This window comes from Salvia splendens, chromosome 13 (assembly GCF_004379255.2).
Source record: "Salvia splendens isolate huo1 chromosome 13, SspV2, whole genome shotgun sequence".
Taxonomy (NCBI): Eukaryota; Viridiplantae; Streptophyta; class Magnoliopsida; order Lamiales; family Lamiaceae; genus Salvia; species Salvia splendens.
This window is the reverse complement of record NC_056044.1, coordinates 5,123,959-5,143,122: the sequence shown is the minus strand read 5'-3', so window position 1 is coordinate 5,143,122 and position 19,164 is coordinate 5,123,959. Positions and strand designations below refer to the sequence as shown.

General features: G+C 36.0%; 2 protein-coding genes across 4 annotated transcripts; both read left to right on the top strand.

The window, feature by feature from the left end:
- Window positions 1-3,711: 3,711 nt before the first annotated feature.
- LOC121761052 (nucleolin-like) lies at window positions 3,712-5,337 on the top strand. Of its 2 annotated transcripts, XM_042156637.1 has the most exons (3): window positions 3,712-3,740; window positions 3,960-4,123; window positions 4,357-5,337. In XM_042156637.1, the coding sequence occupies exons 2-3, from the start codon at window positions 3,970-3,972 to the stop codon at window positions 5,148-5,150; spliced, it is 948 nt and encodes a 315-aa protein (XP_042012571.1). In that variant the 5' UTR covers window positions 3,712-3,740; window positions 3,960-3,969; the 3' UTR covers window positions 5,151-5,337. The 2 variants fall into 2 exon arrangements, with proteins under 2 accessions (XP_042012571.1, XP_042012569.1); XM_042156635.1 differs by lacking the exon at window positions 3,712-3,740 and having other exon boundaries at window positions 3,796-4,123.
- A 501-nt stretch (window positions 5,338-5,838) lies between these two features.
- On the top strand, window positions 5,839-19,099 carry LOC121761975 (clustered mitochondria protein-like). 2 transcript variants are annotated; one of them, XM_042157692.1, is made up of 29 exons: window positions 5,839-5,999; window positions 6,586-6,807; window positions 7,834-7,895; window positions 8,090-8,279; window positions 8,378-8,518; window positions 8,640-8,796; window positions 8,911-9,104; window positions 9,208-9,309; window positions 9,856-9,991; window positions 10,098-10,226; window positions 10,662-11,052; window positions 11,367-11,471; window positions 11,878-11,996; window positions 12,386-12,494; window positions 12,586-12,732; window positions 13,693-13,827; window positions 13,903-14,073; window positions 14,245-14,331; window positions 14,502-14,636; window positions 14,980-15,135; window positions 15,220-15,288; window positions 15,749-15,907; window positions 16,249-16,305; window positions 16,390-16,430; window positions 16,591-16,710; window positions 17,382-17,691; window positions 17,787-17,894; window positions 18,005-18,076; window positions 18,388-19,099. In XM_042157692.1, exons 2-29 carry the CDS (start codon window positions 6,594-6,596, stop codon window positions 18,808-18,810), a joined length of 4,239 nt encoding a protein of 1,412 aa, XP_042013626.1. In that variant the 5' UTR covers window positions 5,839-5,999; window positions 6,586-6,593; the 3' UTR covers window positions 18,811-19,099. The 2 variants fall into 2 exon arrangements, with proteins under 2 accessions (XP_042013626.1, XP_042013627.1); XM_042157693.1 differs by having other exon boundaries at window positions 5,840-5,999; window positions 13,699-13,827.
- Window positions 19,100-19,164: the final 65 nt, after the last annotated feature.

Below are 19,164 nucleotides of genomic sequence, written 5' to 3'. Positions count from 1 at the left end.
GGGGCGGTGTTGGGGATATAAGTAGGGAGGAGAGTGGGCGGGAGAGAGGAAGATTTTGGGGGACGTTTGAATTTTTGGGGATTGTTGACTGCGGAATTGGATCGACGGTGGATGCTTCAAGTTCATTTTGCTATCCGCAGCTTTGAATCTTGGCCAATAGAAATATGCCACGTGCACTGCAGGGCTTGTTAAATTCTTTTGGCTCGTAGCTCTCTCTTTTGACTCTTCCCGCTTTCATTGGAAGTTGAAAATATCTGTACATTGATTTATGATTAAATAAAAATTCATTACTTTTAGTAATTCGTAACTGTTGTTGGAGTAATGATTTAATTGATTTTAAATTCATGTTCAATTGCTTGTGCATGGTTGGTTACGTGATTTTTAAGGGTTCGATTGGTTGCCTATGTTGGAAAATGTAGGAAAACAAATACTATCACTAGTTTATACTCCAATACTTTACAACTTTTCATGATAGAGATATGTAACCCTTTTCATTGTTTGATTGCAGGTTATGAATTCTTTTGCCACATTTTTGTAGATTTTGTTTAAATAACAAAATAATAGAATATGCAACCAAAAAGACTATTATATCCCTTGAATTATTTTGTAAACCCCATGTTACCCTTGAACCCTAACCTTATGCTAATGTGTGGATTGTGTTTATATTTTTTAAGTTTATTTTGTATTTGTTGAATTAGAAATTGCTTGGTGCCTTTTGTTCTAAAATTGTTTGGATTATGTTCACTAGATATTTAATTGGGTATTATAAGCACCTCTATGTTGCTATACAGTATTGTAGAACACAAGCATAAAGTATAATTTAACATCTTGTATTGTTCAATGTGTTCATACTGTCGTACAAGCAGATTCATTTTCCCCAAATGGCCAACTTCCATAGACGTGCAAGCTCTGTTGCGTCAAGCCAGGAGACAGAGGGTTAGTTCTCCGTAAACAACTCGATCCATATCATTGTGTGGACATTCAAATTATTTTTGATCATGTCTTGTTCATATTCAACAGGAATGTGTGAATTTGGTCGAAGCAATTCGACTATAAGTGATAGGTCAAGAAGAGTTTGGACAGATAAGGAGGCCACTCTTATTATGGCGATGAAGGATCTCGTGGCTACTGGATGGAAATCGGATAACGGTTTCAGGGCTGGTTATCTTACTCGGATTGAGAATATAAAGCGTCAACATCTTCCTAACACCGATCTGAGGGTGCAACCATAGATACAACTACTCGCAGGGGTGGAGGGGAGGTAAAGATAGCTCAAAAAATTGGTTAACTATCCCCAAAAATGAGACGGGTCAGGATAATTTTCCGGGTCAACAACCTTTTTCCCAAAAGTGAACCAAACAGAGGAAAATGCAGGAAAACATTCCACTAACCTATAGTTTCAAGGCAACCAATCGAACCCTAAATGAATAGTATTTCAATATTGCGTTGCACGACTAGCTAATTGTATTTATTTTAATGTATATAATCTCAAATAAGTACATGATAAATAAAAAATAAAAAACTCTTTATTCAAAATAGCCCATAAAATGTTGATTAAAACCTTTTAGATGTACACAAATTGCAAACACGCACCAACAAGAATACTCTCATATATAACTCGGAAATATACTCACAATAAAACCTATTATAACAGTAGCTGAATATGATATTCTAGATTAAAGTTTCACCCGAGTGAAGAACATACCTTAGTGAGCGAATAGATGTATAGTCCAAAAAATTGAATTAAGATCTTATTACAAAACCTTTCATTACCCTACTTATAATAAAAGAGTGAACTACAAAAATGGTCCTTGAACTATGGTTTTATTTTGCTCATAGTCCCTGGACTTTAAAAATATCACCAGACATCCATGAACTAAGGGTTTATTTCGAAATTGGTCCTTTTAGCTATTTTCCACCCGAAAATGTCCTTTTGGGCTGCTGGGCAATTTTGTCTTTTCACATTTTTAACATTTTCAATCTGATATTATTTTAATGATGTTCTAAATTTGATATTATTTCAAAACTATCTTTTTCTTCCATTTTTTAATCATTCAATTTGTTTCTTTATTTCAATATTAGATTTAATTTTATAAAATTAAATTTAAAATTTAGATTTTTAAATATTAATAAATTATTTTAATTAAAACGAATAGTTGATAATTTTGATTTTCAATCTTTCTTACAATTGAATATATAAATTTGATTTTCAACCTTTCAATTATTTGATAGTTCTTTAAAAAAGTACCACTTGAACTTTTCTAGCCCTTAGAATATTTTACACAGCTCACTAATGAAAGTTGATTGTTATTTTAACTTAGTCGTATTTCTTAACTAGTGATCCTATTTATTTATGATTAGAAAAAAGACCAAATTAACAAATATTTTATGGTATTGATGTCAATTTTGTGTTGTTGTGAGAGGAGGGATACTCAGAATTTGCCCCCTCCGATGATAGAAAAACTGAAAGGTCGCTAAAAAGATGTGGGTGTATGGCTCGCGTTAGATTTCATATCGACAGAGGTGTTTGGGAAGTGGTCGAATTCAATGATTTTCATAATCATCCTTTTGTTGAGGATACTCAAATGCATTTGATTAGATTGTGTCGAAAGATTACATAAACGAAGGGATGCATTCTTAACACCGTGGTAGAATCTGGGATTAAAGCCACAAAAGCTTTTTCTTACCTAACAAATGAAGCGGGGGGGGGGGAGCACACAAAGTGTTGGTTTTACTCCTCAGGATTGTAGAATTTTTTTACAGTCAAAGAGGATGAACTTAATAAGTGTAGGAGATTGTCAAAGCCTTTTGAAGCATTTACAGTCTTTACAAGCTTCTGGAAGTAATATATTTTACTCATTCCAAGTAGATGGCCAAAATAAAATGACTAATTTTTTCTGGTGCGATGGTGCTTCACGAATAGATTATGATTGTTTTGGTGATTTTGTTGTGTTTGATACGACATTTCGTACAAACAAGTACAACATGGTGTGTGCGCCTTTTGTGGGGGTTAACAACCATTGGAAGAATGTTTTATTTGGTTGTGTACAAAATATTACTATTATATTATGAAGTTAATATGCATATATTTCACGCCAATTCTAGGATATTATAAGAGAAATATTGAAGTATCAAATTTATGATTTTTATATTATAAAAGAGATATTGGAGTATCGGATTCTATGATATAACCATTCCATATCTAATACTTACCTTCCATAAATTGATTAATGGAGCGCCGTTAGTTTAGTGTATTGAAGTTCAATTTATGTGGCACGTGGGACCTTTTTTACTTCCATGTGTCTATAAATTAGTGGTGAGGTATAACACATCATCATGCCATTTGGTATGGAAGGACCATAAAATTTGTACTCACACTATCATTCCAAGTTAACATGTCCAAAAATCAATTTATTTATATTAATATATTGGAAATTTTAGTTGCGATTAAATTATTCTCAAGTGGGCCTTGGTCCTTTTATTTATTGAAGGTGCAAGTAACAACCATATATTCCGAAATTTCTCGGTTGGATGATAGTTATTAATAAATATTTTTATTTTTTTTTTATGAATTAATAATGACAACATTTTATTACTTTTTCATTGCATAAAATATAATCTTAGTGTATACATTTTGCTCCATCATAATATTAAAATCGCCAATGAAAGTATGAAACTGCTTGATGAGACTGTGAGAGTGGTCCGAGTTTATCAAACTTAGTTCAAAATAAACTATAAAGGTATATTAACTTTTTAATAATAGTAGTAGTTGTTTTTACGTATTGAATTTTATAAATTGTACTAATCTATAACCTTATATAATTACTGAGATTCATTTCTAGGATTTGTTAAGTAGTGAAATGAAGAAGCTATGCAAGTGAATTTAATTTCACAACTCGAGAACAAAAAAAAGGGTTTGCCAAAAATATAAACGCAATTAGTAATTCTTGAAGTTGCAGAAATACAGAAATGGGTTGGACTTGGATGGTGTGTTCCCGTCTGCCGCTTCTTTTCACCGCCGCAAAACCCCAATTCCACACTCCCCTCTCCGCCGCTAAATTGCTCTGCTTGCCAGATGCTGCCCTCGTCAGATTTCTTGGCCTTTATCATCCCATGTTTCAAGGTTAGGCTGACTTTTTATCGCTCATCTAATCACTCGCGCTACGTGTTTGTCGAAATTACTCAACCAAAATTTCCATGTATTTTTCCAGCTTCACTTTTAGTATTATTCAAACTGACGAATTGCCACATACTATCTATATAGTTAATGTTTAAAATAGTGATTTAATACAGTATAGAATAGATAAATGCAGATTGCGAATTCATGTCTTCTAAAATGCTCTCTTGCATTTTCAGTTTCTCGCTCATACGCCCGTGATAGGCGCCCGAGTTATGATCTTTTCGGAGGCAAAGTTCCGAAAGCTGCCGAGTTCAGGAAGGAGTGGGCCAAGAAAATGGAGGATGATGAGGATCATCTCTGGACAGGTAGCGAAGACGAGAGCGATAACGAAAGGGACGATCATATCCAGCTAAAGAAAGAGATAAAAAAGGCGAAGCAGCGGGCAAAGGAGCGGTCTGATCGCATTGATGCTGATGACAGTGATGAACTCCGCAGTATTTGGTCAGATAGTGATGAGGAGGAGAAAAGCCTTTGGACTGGTGATGAAGGAGATGATGAAGATGATGTGCCTACGGAGCCCTTCCCCAATGAGAGAAGTGATCAATACATTGATCATTTGTTTGAGTTTGATGAGAAACCCAAGTATCGAACACTTTCCCAGGCGTTGAAAGAGGAGGAGGAGGAGTTGCCCCCTGGTAAGCTAGCTAGAAAGCAAGCTGTGCAGAATGCTCTCAAGAAGCTTAAGAAAGGTCCCGATGGGCGATATACCAATGTGTGGGAGGTCATGAGTGATTTGGACATTCTCGTTGGAGCGTTTCAGAACATCATCTCAGGACCAGAATATGAAGAGCTTAGGCAAGGTGGGCCTAAGAAGTTAAACATGGAATTTTTCAAGGACATCCAAGCTAAAATGCGGGATCCAAACTACAAGTTCTCGCCCGAGCTGAAGTTGAAGCCGAAGAGCAGGCTAGTATCAAGGAAGAAATGGATGAAAACAGAATCGAGGCGCAGGAGGGCAAGAAGGCGATAGGACAGAAAAGATATTGCTGTTAAGCTAAAAGGACTGCTAACTTACCGGTCGTTAGATAGATACACCTTTGATATCAAATTGAAAAACAGAAAATGGAGTAGCTTTTTGATGGAGCTAGAAAAGGATTCTTATCGTCATAACTTCTTCCTAAATATCTTTGAATGCCTCTGCCTACCTTTATATTTTATCATCAAACTTCATTATTTTTTACACTAGTACATTTAATCATGTAACTGAGTTTAGGTATACATTTCAAAATTCTCTCAATATATATGACATTAAATATAAACATAAATAATTACTATCATTATGAATTGGATAAATCACATATTAATTTTATCGTTAGTTTGAAACATGAATGTTTAGTGTTAGCGTTGAAAATGTCTAACCCAATAAAGTTTCGATTCAATTAATCCACACCTAATAAACTTGAAACTCGAATTCAGTGACCTGAGACTTGATGGGCTGACTCGATTAACATCTCTACAATAGTACGAAATCACAAATGACCATTATTATAGTACTTTGAAATATAAACTTAATATCATTATATAAAAGAAAAACCAATTTAAAAAGGAAAGCTGGAAATTCTATGGGTCAACCTAACACTACAATCAATGAATTATATCTATGCATATTGCACATGATTGGGAAAAATCAAAACAAATAAATTATAAATTTGTTAAGAAATTAGAATCCGCCGTCTCTCACATACACTCGCTACATTTCATTTCCCTAATTTCATAAAGGTTAAACCTCAGCCACCAGCCAAAACCCTCTGCCATCAACTCACTGTTTACTGGTTTTGTCAATCCATTGAGCTTTCGATTCTCCCCCCTTCTTGGATTGGTAATACTCCTATTCAATGCAATATAGATTACTCACTAGTTACTATCTGTAAATCTCCAACTACAAATCTTTTTATCCGTATATAATTATTAGTGCTTTATTGATTTGCATTAAATTTTTTGATGTTTGGATTTGGATTGAGGTTTGTGGTTTGCTATCTTCAGCTTGGAGTTACACATGCTTTTTACCTTTTTTTGTCCGTATTATTATTTGTATTTCATCTATTCGATTCTGCAATCTTCTCAAAATGGTCTATTTTTATCGCTTGTGGATCATATATGCCGTTGCCGCGGACATCATTGAGAATTATTCTGTTTCCTTTGTGCTTTGACTGTGAAATTTGCCCATTTTTGTAATGTTTGAATGCATCTTGTGTTGTGCGGTATGCATGGACGAGCAAGGCCATGAATAATAACATTAGGCTGTAGAAGAAAAACCCAATTTTTTTGTCCTTTGGTAGTTTAGTCATCTGTATACATGTTACATGTGTTTGTTTTCATTGGGAATCTCATAAGTTGCTGTTACAACTTACATGTGAGCTTAGCGTTTACTTTTCCTAATACTAGTGTTTATTTCCTGATGTAAGGGTCAAAGATGGCGGGAAAGTCGAATAGGGGAAAGAACTGTAAAGGGTTGCAGCAGAGTGCTGAGAATCCATCAGAACCGCCCATCTCTTCGGGTGCTCCCATAAATGGTAGCTCCCCTGCTTCAGAGGCCAATGGAGATAAAAGCTTGAGTGAATCATTAGAAACAAAGCCGGAGGTGAAGGAACAGGATAACACATCAGAGCAGCATCAAACGAAGCAAGGTGGGACCACCCTCATTCTGTGTTTTAAGTCATCAGTTGTTATCTGTAGTTTCACTTCCTCTTTTTTCAACAATAATGCCATAAAAAAGAATCTTAGAGAAATCTTTCTGTCCTCCTTAAGTAGTAATGCCGATAAAAAGAATCTCAGAGAAATCTTTCTACACAACCTCATTGAAATTTCAGCTCTTTAATTACTTCCCAGCAGTTTGAAATTGAATTAAACCCAAATATTTCCTGATGGTCTATCAGACAGCTGCCCAAAATATATGAACTGGAAAGTTGCAGCATGGCTCTGATTATGATCTATGCTCAGATTTAACTATACATTGTTTCTGCACCTTTAGTGGCATCTATGTGGAGCAGTTTGTTCTACTACTAAATTATGCTGGTCTTGGCAACGTGATTTATGCTGTGATTTTGATAATGTAAGTACTAAATGATATTCTAGTGTGTAAAATCCCAAAATGACCACCCTCTTTTCTCTTAGCCTCTGCTGACTGCTACTGAGTTTCTGAGCTTGGAAGTCTCAATTTGATTTAGTACTTTAGTAGTAAAATAGAATATTCCTGTAAGTAGTATACCATGTTTATAAGGTGTGAGTATCTGTTGAACTAACCCTAGAAGTATAACCTTGCTGAGGAAAGGCTAGCAGTTTTTGTTTCTGTTCCTTTTTTCTGTTTTTCTTATGGCATAGAATTGACTGTATCCTGAGTCTTTTCTCATTCATATATTTTCTTTATTGATGGTCTTTTGCATATGTTTTTTTGGTATTTTTTCTAAAATTAGACAATGGCATTTATACCTCTAATTGGCTTGGTAGAACTGTCTGTTGAATTGGTTGGTTCCTTATGATTTTTATTCTTTAGATTGACTTATGATTTTCTTCTCTAGATTGAGAATGCACCTGAATGGTAATCTCGATTCTGCAAATTGCACAAGTGCAAACACGAAGAATACACATGGACTTACATTTCACGAATCTACGTGGCAGTTTATGCTAAATGATTATTTTTCCTTCAATTGCAGATGAGGTTCACCTATATCCTGTTCCTGTGAAAACACAAGGAGGAGAGAAGCTGGAGCTGCAGGTAAGCTGAGATTGCCAATTCAAAAGATATTTGGATATGGTTTAGAGATCTAGTTTGCGTTCTATGCAGCACCACTGGGATATTATATTATGTGTTGATTCCTACTCGATGATCATCTGATATGAAGATTTATTTCTACTTTGTTCTCTTATTTGAATATCGGTATCATTGATTCGGTCAATGGGCTTTTGCAGTTAAGCCCTGGAGATTCTGTAATGGATGTAAGGCAGTTTCTTCTTGATGCCCCAGAGACATGTTTTATGACTTGCTATGACTTGTTACTGCACACAAAGGAAGGTTCTGTTCACCATCTAGAAGATTACAACGAGATCTCCGAGGTTGCTGATATTACTTCCGGGAGCTGCTTCTTGGAAATGGTTGCTGGTATGTTTAACACACTCTAGTCAGTTGTTGCAAGCAGATACTCAATTAGTGAGACTAATTCTTGACGTGCATGTGTGTTTGTGCCTTTCCCTCTGTAGCATTATATGATGATCGATCCATCAGAGCTCATGTTCATCGAACAAGAGACCTACTTTCTCTTTTGACCTTACATTCTTCGTTATCGACAACACTTGCACTACAACATGAAACAGGTCGAAACACAGCTAATAATAAAGCAGGTTTGTATTTGTTTCAAGATATAGACCTCTTTTCTTTTATCTAGTTGAATTATATTTTATGTAAATGTGAATTTTGCTTTGGACCAGACTTGTAACTTCTTTCACCTATTTCTAAGTATAGATACTGTGAAAGCTGAAGTGCCAGAACTTGATAATTTGGATTTTATGGAGAACGTTACCAGTTCACTTACTAGTTTGCTGTCATCTCCTTCCAAAGAGATCAAATGTGTTGAAAGTATTGTTTTCTCTTCATTTAATCCACCTCCAAGCTACAGAAGGTTGTTTAACTCATCATTTTCATATATTTATGACTTGATATTCTGTATCTTCATTGTTTTGCTTTATATGTTGGTTGAAGTTTTTTGTTCCTAATTTCTATATCTGATTATCAGGCTTTCTGGAGACTTGATTTATTTGGACGTGGTGATACTGGAAGGAAATAAATATTGCATTACAGGAACAACAAAAAGTTTCTATGTTAACTCCAGCGCTGAGAATATTCTTGACTCAAGGCCAAACAGAGCTGCTTCAGAAGCTACAACCCTTGTTGGTCTTTTGCAAAAGATTAGTCCTAAGTTCAAAAAAGGTAACAAGTATATATGGTATCCAACAAGCTTACTATTTTTGCTCACAAATGTAAGAATCATCTTTGTTGTTATAAATCACTCATGTTGTCTTTTGTTCTGAAGCTTTCCGTGAAATCTTGGAGAGAAAGGCCTTGGCACATCCCTTTGAGAATGTTCAGTCTCTGTTGCCACCACATACATGGCTTGGCCTGTATCCTGTCCCTGGTTAGTACAAGTGATACCTTACCACAATGTATAAAAATATATCACATAAGTAGCATTTAGTCATCATCATATGCTTGCATTTGTGAGGTGTTACATTTAGTCCAATTCTTTTATTCAATTTGTATATATCCCTAACGTAGCTGTCTTCCTCAGGATTGAACAGTTTGTCAATCTTCAAATCTTTTGTATTCCTTAATTCCTTCTTTCCCTATTTTTTTTTCCATCCCTATCTGTTGCCACCACATACATGGCTTGGCCTGTATCCTGTCCCTGGTTAGTACAAGTGATACCTTACCACAATGTATAAAAATATATCACATAAGTAGCATTTAGTCATCATCATATGCTTGCATTTGTGAGGTGCTACATTTAGTCCAATTCTTTTATTCAATTTGTATATATCCCTAACGTAGCTGTCTTCCTCAGGATTTAACAGTTTGTCAATCTTCAAATCTTTTGTATTCCTTAATTCCTTCTTTCCCTATTTTTTTTCCATCCCTATTTCTATTATATCTGATAACTGCTCATGGATGATTTTGTATTCAGAACACAAACGTGATGCAGCCAGAGCAGAAAACTCTCTGACACTTTCTTTTGGAAGTGAGTTGATCGGCATGCAGAGAGATTGGAATGAAGAGCTGCAGGCTTGCCGGGAGTTCCCCCATGCAACCCATCAGGAGAGGTATACCTTTTATATCTTTATAGTTTATACATCTATTGCCAGTCATAGTATCCTCAGTGTAAACTCATCATATAATATTTTTGTACTTGTTATGCTTATATTGCAGGATCCTGAGAGATAGAGCTCTTTACAAAGTTACTTCTGATTTTGTTGATGCGGCAACTAGCGGTGCTATTGGAGTGATTAGCAGATGCATTCCACCTATTAATCCAACAGATCCGGAATGCTTTCATATGTCAGTAAGCCGATAAATATTGATTTTTTCAATGTTTCAATTTCATTGACATATGTTTTACTTTTTTGCGAACTTATGCCGCCTGTTCTTCTAGATTTACTTTTGGATATGCCATCTACTTCTCTGGGCTTTGTGGCTAATCATTGACATTTACTATTGTTTTCATTGATAATGTGACCAAAATCACCAAATGAACACTCGAAGTTTAGCTGTTTAGGTATCAATGGGACACTTAACTGTATGCATTATCCTTCTTGTGTTTGCTTGCTGTATTTTTCCTCTACCTATAAGTAGTGAACTCCTCCTCCGCCTTCGTAACTGAAGCCACAATGCCCCAGTCCACCATATTTTTGAAATTATCTCTCTTGCAACTTCTTAGTAATGTCTTAGTCTATAGTTGTGTTAATCTAATGTTTGGTTTATATTGGTTTTCAGGTATGTACACAACAACATATTCTTCAGTTTTGCTATTGATGCGGACCTTGAGGAGTTGGCCCAAAGGCGGCCGTCAGAAGAGCTCCGTAAAGCTGAAAGCACAGCCCAATGTCAGACTTATTCTGATAAAAATGAAGAGATTCTATCACAAGCAGCATTGAGTGAATCAACTGTGGGTGGATCTGTTCCACATGCAGGAACTGTAAATGGCACTGAGGCATCCCCTGATGTGCCTGCAGAGACTCCTTTGGCTGAAAGTGAGCAAGCCACATATGCAAGTGCTAATAATGATTTAAAAGGCACAAAGGCCTTCCAGGAAGCTAATGTTCCTGGGTTATACAGTCTTGCTATGGCCATTATTGATTACAGAGGTCACAGGGTGGTAGCACAGGTGTGGTGCTAAGACCTATTTTCTAACAGAATACATGGATTATTTGAGTTTTGGATTTGGATGTGACGATTAGCAGAGTAAAGTTTCTGTTCTGCTAAGATGATGGTGGAAAAAATTAAATCTTCTATTATTAAATGTGTTAAAGATTTTCTACTGTATGGTTTATTATAGTGACGTCATTATTATGCCCCTTCGTTTGTATGATTGATCTTATGTGTTAGACTGAAGGATCAGCTGGTACATTCTTCGTGTCAGCAATGTCAGTTAACTGTGATTTTTTTACTTAATGCATATAATTTTGCTCTTCTTGCCAGAGTGTTTTGCCCGGAATTCTCCAAGGTGATAAATCAGACTCCCTTCTATATGGTTCTGTTGACAATGGCAAGACAATTTGCTGGAGTGAAGATTTTCATACCAAGGTAGAAATGAGAAATATTTGGTAAAGAGATATTTCATCTCTTTCTCCAGAAACTTCTATTTTGTTACTTTTGAACGCTCTGAGAAAATCACTCAAGTTACACGTGTGCGCTTTCTCTTCTATTTACTTATCTTTTGCCCCTAGGCTGGAGAAAAAAGTATGCCTAACATTAAAAGACTATTAAATTTTCCTGCTGGTGATTGGATGCGTTACCTTTCCTTTCGTGGGTGCTTTAATAGACATTGTGGCAGTAGTTCCTCCAACCACATCTTAGACTTGTTATCAGTGAACTGCGCTTGATTTCTTTGAATTATGTCTTAATCTTTCAAAAGGAATTAATGTTTACTACATTTTTAAGTGCCACATTCTTCTAATTTGATTGGTTGATTTTCTTTACCATTTTTCAGGTTCTGGAAGCTTCTAAACGACTGCATCTGAAGGAACACACTGTACTTGATGGGTCTGGTAATGCTGTCAAGCTAGCTGCTCCAGTTGAGTGTAAGGGCATTGTTGGCAGTGATGACAGGTAACTCTGAATTCAGATTGTTTTGCAAATTCTCTCACCAGTCTTGTTGAATATCTTCTTTATTATTTGGCCTCTCATGTTGCTAGAAATCACTCTGTATTTAGTAATGGAGGTTTTTTCAAGCAGACATTCTTTAAATATATCACCCTGCATTCCTGCTTCCTTCTTGGTTGAAATAGTAGATAAGTTTGTTAGAGGTAAAAAGTGTCACCCGACCTCAATTTATGATCCTTGTTAAGTGTTACTTCCCTGTAGAACTGGAGACGCAAATTTTCCTACTTATGGCTCTTGCTTTGAGCTGTTATTCCAAGTAGTAATTACTGTGAACATGCAACTTTTGATCTATTTTGTCTTAAAATTTTATGCTGTTTTAAATTGTGCTATGCCAGGCACTACCTTCTGGATTTGATGAGGGTCACTCCCCGTGATGCAAACTACAATGGACCTGGTTCCAGATTTTGTATTTTGAGGCCTGAACTTATAACTGCTTTTTGCCATGTAAGACTTTACTTTCCACTCTTATATCAGTGCTGAAAGGGTTTTGAATAATCTATATTCTCATACTATCCTTTCCTTTATGCATGAAAAGGCTGAGGCAGGTGAGAAGTCAAGCCCTGGGTGTGAATCGCAAGAAGAGAATCCTGTTGCTTCTGATTCTTTGGGTGCCGATAATGGTGACGAATCTGTGAAATTGGAGGAAAATGCTGAATCAGCAACAACTGATTCACAGTTACAGGTGATCATTTTGAAAAATATCGTCTAGATGCTGACTGAATCATAGCTTTCACAAGATGTGCTTCAACTGTGGAAATTGATTTAGTCCCAAGTTGGTTGTTTGCATGTTAATGCACCGGCAATATTCTTTTTGGTTGTATTAATCTACTCTAAATTGACATTGCTTGCCCGTATTCTGGATGAGCATAGTTTAGCATTTCTACCATGATAAGCAGCCATATATCCTGTGGGGAATATTTGTGTGCCCTTAGATCTTGTTTGTTAGTCTAGATAGGGGGTAATAGATCTGTTTAGATTCTTTGTAATTATATTTTGCCTAAGTTATCAAAACCCAGAGGAATTGGAATGGCCCGACATCCATTTTTCACACATGCGTTTGATTTCATATCAGTATATCGCATGTCCAGGGTGTGTTATGCAATTAAAGATATAAATACAAAATGTAATTGATTTTTACTTTTCTAATTTGCCCTTTATTGCAGCAGTACATGCTTGCATAAGTTGGAGCTGGAAACTTTTACAAATTTGTAATTTCCTGAAATTATGAATACAAGCCCTTTGTCAAATGTGTATATTGGAGTTTTTCTTTTATCCTATATGTTTTTGTTGCTCTAAATTATAAAGGATTGAGTCATGTAATAAATTAATATATTGGATGTCACTATTTTTCTTAACGGAGACTAGTTTAGGCTGTTTAATTTTTCTTGAAGTAACACTTTTTCCTATGTTGACTAAGATGGCCCTGATATTTGCCACTTCAAACAAATTGAGAAGGGGTGACCACTACAACAATTATTAGGATTTGAACTGTTCACACTTGTTGCTGTCACAAACTAGAATATCGTGCATAACATGAAATGATGAAATATTTATAGCTGACACCTGCTTTGGTACCAGTTACTCTCAGCCTGTTCGTCTCTCTGTTTTGCTTGCTTGTTTACGCTTATTGACCACATTTTAGTCACAGGATGCCGTAGATGGTGAAAAGCAGAATATTGACGAATGTGGTTGTCACTTCAATGGAAAAGATGCAACCAAGGAGATTCTGTTCAATCCTAATGTCTTTACTGAATTCAAGCTATCTGGGAATCCAGAGGTAGCTTATTTGATCCTTCAAACTTGCCCCATCCCCTGCACATTTGGTATTTTGTTAAAATTTTCACCATTCCAGGAGATAGCTGCAGACGAAGAAAATGTGCGAAAAGCAAGTTTATATCTAAAAGATGTTGCCTTGCCTAAATTCATACATGATCTTTGCACCCTTGAAGTTTCACCTATGGATGGACAAACTTTGACAGAAGCACTTCATGCACATGGCATTAATGTTCGGTATATCGGACGGGTATGACCAAACTCAAAATGAATTATAATCCCTTTTTCATATTGCATCCCCTTATATTCTGTAACTGAAGCTGGATCTTATGTTCTTTTGTACCGATTTAGAAGGCTATTTATTATTATACCTGTGTCACTTTGTCTACTCAATGAGGCTATCTTTTGATTGGTGTTGCAGGTAGCTGAGGGGACCAGGCATATGCCTCATTTGTGGGATCTTTGTTCCAATGAGGTCATCGTCAGATCTGCTAAGCATGTTATTAAGGTGGTATTTACAGTTAGTTTTGTGGTTTCTTTTGTGTCTCTACTTGATTATGTGGCAGTATGGGCATTCTTTGTAGTGCTTTATTACAAGATTGTCAGAAGAAACTATCTGCCATATTATGTGTACTCTGTCTGGCATTACATTAAGTTGCCTTCCACTTTGATATGCAGGATGCTTTAAGAGACACAGCAGATCATGATATCGGGCATGCTGCGTCACATTATTTGAACTGTTTTGCTGGAAAAGTTCAGGGTGTGTCTGCCAAAGGTGTTGCAAACAGTACACACACCAAAAACCACAAAAAGGTATAAATGTGATTTAATGCTTTATTTTGAATATCTTGTTGAACTGTTTTCTTTTTATTCTACATTGATGTTCTGCTTTGTCGGCAAGCTCAGATTTCATGTGCATTTTCTTCTTCTTTAGTCTTCTGCTTTAGTTGTACAATTTCATAGATTCATAATAGTTTCAATTGACAACACTAGAAACATCCTTGCATTGGATTTAGAAAGATCTTTGTAAACAGATGAACTGAGGAAGATGAATGTCACTCTCATCATGTCGAAATTTCATTCTGATGTTGAACAAACTGAATCTTTACTATTCGATTTGGTCCCAGGTTGACATTTATACTATATTTATTTACAGGGTCAATCAGCTCATCATGCTTCAGGAAAATCTTCCAAAGCACAAGCTAAGTCAAAAAGTGGAGACTATATGAAAAAAAAGCAGTCCTTGTTTTTGAGCTTTACCTCGGATAGTTTATGGGCTGACATTCAGGAATTTGCAAAACTCAAGTACCAGGTTTCTTGTGAAATCATTTGACTTCATTTATATTCTTTATTGGTAAATATATGTCTTTATTTTGTTGCACGCTATCGTCTTCAGTTTGAGTTACCGGAGGATGCAAGGAACCAGGTGAAGAAATTTTCAGTAATACGAAATCTTTGCCAAAAGGTAATCTTTTATTGAGTAAACTCTGAAAACCTAACTTTAACATCCTTCATAAAAGACAACATAGTTTCCCTACATGTAATTTTAGCTTAGTGTTGTAATATATTACCATGATTGCACAAATGAATAGGCACTCTAATTTGCTGGTTTTTTTGAACTGCTATTGTTAATGTGGGTATCTAGGTGACTGACTATTTGGAAGGTTCTCTGCCTTTTCTTATTATTCTGTCTAAGATGTGGAAGCAGCCATGATAATCAGGGTATTGCATGTGCTGGGAGGAATTTCATCTTCTATTATATCCATTTCTGTTCAGTTGCTATTCACATGTCTTCTCTTAATGGCATAATATGACATTCAGTCGATAAAAAAAGTAATTTCTGGCTTCCTTACGTGTTGTTGGGATTAAGTTCATTTTGGTAGTAGGTTGTTTGCATTCATTACGTATTTCACCTCTGTGATCAGGTTGGATTGACCATTACTGCTCGCAAGTATGATTTTGGTGCTGCCACACCTTTCCAAGTTTCAGATATACTGAATATGCAACCGGTGGTAAAATATTTTATTCCAATCAGTTCAGAAGCCAAAGATCTGGTTGAAAAGGGCAAAGTTCAATTGTCAGAGGTATGCTACTAAGATTTCTTACATGGACAATTGGGTTTAATAGCATCTCAATTGCCATGTAATCATAGATGCATCCATCTTTGCTGTTGAGCTTAGTAATCCTTTAGAAATAGTGTGTTTACTCAGAATAATCTCAAATTCAAATAGATTGGGAAGTATGCTAGTACAATGATTCATTTTTTAACTGCTTGGAATACTATTATGGATGTTTAATGCTTATCTGTGGGGACCATTACCATATTGCTTGCTAACTTAATCTCCGAATATTGCAAATTTTGTTACACAAATTTTGATTAAGAATTTATTCTCATTATATTAATGATGTTTCATTGCTTTGTCAGGGAATGCTTAGCGAGGCATATGTGCTATTTTCGGAGGCTTTCACAATTCTTCAGCAGGTCCGATATATATTATCAGTCTTTCTATGATCTCTCAGTGTTCTTTCTTAGAAGGGATAACCAATTTCAGATACAAAACTGCAGGTGACGGGTCCAATGCATCGAGAAGTTGCAAATTGTTGCAGGTAGTTAACTGATACTTGCTTATATATTAATTTTGTGATTATTGCTTTACCTCTCCTTATTATTCAATGTGGTACTGGTGGACGGCTTGATAGCTGACTTCAAATCATCAGATTTGTCACTTTATAAGTTAATTAATTTTCTGCACACCTTTGTTTTCAGATACTTAGCCATGGTCTTGTATCACGCTGGAGACATGGCTGGAGCGATACTGCAACAGCACAAGGAACTTATAATAAATGAACGCTGCCTTGGATTAGGCCACCCTGATACTGCTCACAGGCACAAATCATTCCTCTTATTCCTATCGTATTTTTTGTGCTCTAGTTTTATTGTCCGTACTTGATATCTAGGCTTAATTTCATGCATCATAATGTAGTATTTTATTGATGACTAAAGTCCGAAAATTGGTCCCATATATTTGCTCAAAAAAACTTTTTGGTACTACACAATAAATTTTGGTTCATATTTAATGGTTTCATAAAAAATTAGCCATCAACTGTGTTTTAAAGTCCAAAATTGGTTCCGTACATTTGCACAAAACACCTATTTGGTCTTACACATTTTAAGCATGTTAGCTACTTAGCTTTTGGTCCTAGACAATATGTTTTGGTCTATATTTAACTCATCAATAAGGTCAAAACGTGGTTAACCATTAATTTTTTACAGAACTGTTAAATACGTACCAAAACATATTGTTTAGGACAAGAAGCTTAACACACCTAATGTATAGGACCAAAAAGTTTTTGGACAAATGTATGGGACCAAATTTGGACTTGTAGTCTTTATTGATTTACACTGATATAGATTGACTAAAATAAATTTCCATATTTTGTGGGGTCTTGTTTTCATGCGTGTCTATTATTATCATCTTTGGAAGTTTCTCTAGTGGTGGGGTGCTCTTATGCACCCTTAATCTGCTGTCATCCATGCTCACATGGTGGTCTCTGCAGTTACGGGAACATGGCTCTCTTTTACCATGGTCTGAACCAAACAGAGCTTGCATTGCGCCATATGTCACGGGCATTGCTTCTTTTAAGTTTGTCATCTGGACCAGATCACCCTGATGTTGCTGCTACATTCATAAATGTCGCCATGATGTACCAAGATATCGGGAAAATGGATACAGCCCTTAGATACTTGCAAGAAGCGCTGAAAAAGAATGAACGACTGCTAGGAGAGGAACATATTCAGACTGCTGTGTGTTATCATGCTTTGGCAATTGCATTCAACTGTATGGGAGCATTTAAGCTTTGTCACCAGGTATGTACCGACTGCCAAAGATTGATATCTATGACTGTTTGATGCGTTGAAGTGTAAGAACATTCCTTGATATTATTTGATCTTTTATATGGCAGCACGAAAAGAAAACATATGATATTCTTCTCAAACAACTTGGTGAGGACGACTCTAGGACGAAGGACTCTCAGAACTGGATGAATACTTTCAAAATGCGTGAACTGCAAGTAATGATCTATTCTAGTTTATTCTGGAAGTCATTTGCTTTATTTGTTTTTATTAGCCAAATTGACATCCTTACCTTTCGAGATAACATAAAATATTTTTTGTATTACAGGCTAATGCGCAAAAGCAGAAAGGACAGGCTTTGGATCCAACTTCTGCACAGAAGGCTATTGATATGATTAAGGTATTCATAACTGTCACTTTGTCTAAAGAGAAATTTACTTCTAACCTCCTATGAAAAGAATCATCTTGAGAGAGAATTCTTTTTACTTTGAATTTTTTCAGAAAGATCAGATTCCTATTATTGAACTTGAGGCAAATATTATGCAACTGTCGTTATCTCTTGGATCTTGACCATTTTCTACCAGAATTTTAGGAAGTAAAACAAGTTATAGAATTTTTTTTCTGGGGCAAAACAGTTTTTTTTGCATTATTGAGAGCACATACATACAAGCATGTATTATGATTATACTGAGACATTATCTGTAATGTCAGGCACATCCAGACCTATTACAAGCATTTCAAGCAGCTGCAGTTGCTGGGAGTTCTAGTAATACTAGTGTTGTTGGAAAGAAATCTTTAAATGGTGCGAGGGGTTTGGATGAAAGAGCGAAGAAGAAAGCAGCAGCAAAGGCTCTTTTAGTAAGTAGGCATGGTAGTCCTGCACAGGCTTCACTGCCAACCTCTAACATCATAAACCCAGGAGCGCCTCCTCCTCCTGAGGTTGCCGTAAACGAGGCCACTAATGGAGGGAAGAAAGAATCTGACGAATCCTCAAATGGAGTGCTAGGTCATGAAGCCAAGCCAGGTCAGCAAGATCAGGCTCCGGTTGGATTAGGCACGGGATTGGCTGCTTTAGACGCCAAGAAGCGGAAAACAAAATCCAAAGGGAAAGTGAAAGCCGAGATATCTAACTGAGCCTGGCTGCATTTAGGTTCTTTTTTGTTAGGTGTAGGTTTTGGTCAGTCTGAATTAAGTTTTACAACTACAATTGAGTTATACATTCTGCATTGAAGCGTGATTAGTTTACGGCTACATTTGGAGAATTTTGCAAGTTGTTTTAATAAGTGTGCTATGAGAATTTTGCATCTAGAGAGAGTGTTTCTCTGCAGTTGATTCAGAAATGTAGGTATTTACATGTAGTTCACATCTGCAGTTGATCAAAATTGATGAGAATTTAAATTGAATTTCATTTCTCTCTTTTGTACATGTACTTCTATAGATTTTAATTTGCATTTAACTATTTCAGTGTAAAATAAATTATTGAATATC

Excerpts from the sequence above, each read along its gene's own strand:
- LOC121761052 (XM_042156637.1), top strand. The coding sequence starts at position 3,970 with ATGGGTTGGACTTGGATGGTGTGTTCCCGTCTGCCGCTTCTTTTCACC. Across the intron at positions 4,124-4,356 it reads TTATCATCCCATGTTTCAAG|TTTCTCGCTCATACGCCCGT; the intron begins GTTAGGCTGACT and ends TTGCATTTTCAG.
- LOC121761975 (XM_042157692.1), top strand. The coding sequence starts at position 6,594 with ATGGCGGGAAAGTCGAATAGGGGAAAGAACTGTAAAGGGTTGCAGCAG. Across the intron at positions 15,136-15,219 it reads TTGCAAAACTCAAGTACCAG|TTTGAGTTACCGGAGGATGC; the intron begins GTTTCTTGTGAA and ends TATCGTCTTCAG. Across the intron at positions 18,077-18,387 it reads AGGCTATTGATATGATTAAG|GCACATCCAGACCTATTACA; the intron begins GTATTCATAACT and ends CTGTAATGTCAG.